General features: G+C 40.4%; 1 protein-coding gene across 1 annotated transcript in view; it reads left to right on the top strand.

Moving 5' to 3' along the window:
- Window positions 1–127: 127 nt before the first annotated feature.
- The window catches only part of LOC107081167 (integrin alpha-11-like), a gene marked incomplete at its 3' end in the record, with an annotated part of 8,292 nt that continues 7,106 nt past the window's right edge, over window positions 128–1,313 (top strand). The window contains exons 1-3 of the mRNA XM_015369367.1: window positions 128–259; window positions 460–608; window positions 900–1,044. Of these exons, the coding sequence (XP_015224853.1) occupies window positions 146–259; window positions 460–608; window positions 900–1,044 (408 nt within the window). The remainder of the gene's footprint in view (window positions 260–459; window positions 609–899; window positions 1,045–1,313) is intronic.

Genomic DNA, 1,313 nt, shown 5'->3' with positions numbered 1-1,313 from the left:
TCCATCCATCCATCCATCCATCCATCCATCCATCCATCCATCCATCCATCCATCCATCCATCCATCCATCCATCCATCCATCCATCCATCATTCCTCTATCCATTTGCCGTATCTTGATTTCCTCCTGTAGGGTGTGAGACATTTATGGACATCGTTATTGTTCTGGATGGTTCCAACTCCATTTATCCTTGGTCGGAGGTGCAGGACTTTATCACAACAATCTTGCAGAAGTTCTACATTGGCCCAGGTCAGACACAGGTTTGTACCAAGACGCACGACCAGGGTTAAAGCTGTATCAAAGCTGGGTGTATCATTATCTTATCATTTCAAATATTGATCCAATAAATAGCAGCCACAGTGAGACGTTACGTGTGTATTTTGCATCACTCGTTACATGTTTACCTCTTTGGGAAATTCTTTATTCAGAAGGTAATGCCAAACATGTGATTTGATTGTAGGTGGGAATTGTTCAGTATGGCTCCACAGTGGTCCATGAGTTTAGTTTAGGTGAATACCAGACAGTGAAGGATGTGGTCGAAGCTGCCAAGAACATTGACCAACGCGGTGGAGAGGAGACAAGGACAGCACTGGGGATCAATGTGGCACGGTACGATGCACAACTATTAAATAAGTATGTTTCACCATGCTTAAATATTATTTCTGAATTTTATGAGTCCTATACTTTTAATTTGTAGACCGTGCTTTTGGTGGAACATGGTTAAACTTGTATTCCATCAAGTGTTCAGATTGTGGCAAAAGTCTAAATCTAATATGTAGTTTTCTTAGTGCACTCTTTGACAAATACTTATATTTGTTTACGAAGTGAATGAATGAACAAATGCAAGAATGCTTAATATGATACAGAGTATCTATAGAACATCTTTTCATTTTCCTCCAGGTTGGAGGCCTTTCAGCGGGGCGGCAGGCCAGGAGCTCAGAAAGTGATGATTGTGATCACAGACGGTGAATCGCATGACAGTCCTCATTTGATGGAAGCTGTCAGTCAAAGCAAGGATGACAATATCACCATGTATGCTATTGCTGTGAGTCCCATCTAATACTTTTACAATTTAACATATGTTTCCAATCAAAGTCAGAGGCAGAGATGGGGGATCTGGAGTCAACATATCATCGCTATGTCATGTATTTGTTTTGCCCAGCTATTCAACCAGGTAAGTCCAATCTTGTTTCACCTGTGCAGATTTATGGTGTCACAATTATTTCAAAACGCCCGTTAGCAAAATAAACATACTTGTATGTACTGTATGTTAAACTACTTCTAAGCATGCTTTATATACCACTGCACAACAAA

The sequence above is a fragment of the Cyprinodon variegatus genome, unplaced genomic scaffold (genome assembly GCF_000732505.1).
Source record: "Cyprinodon variegatus isolate N-32 unplaced genomic scaffold, C_variegatus-1.0 Scaffold3225, whole genome shotgun sequence".
Lineage (NCBI taxonomy): Eukaryota > Metazoa > Chordata > Actinopteri > Cyprinodontiformes > Cyprinodontidae > Cyprinodon > Cyprinodon variegatus.
Note: the sequence above shows the minus strand (reverse complement) of the source record. Positions and strands in the feature narration are given on the sequence as shown.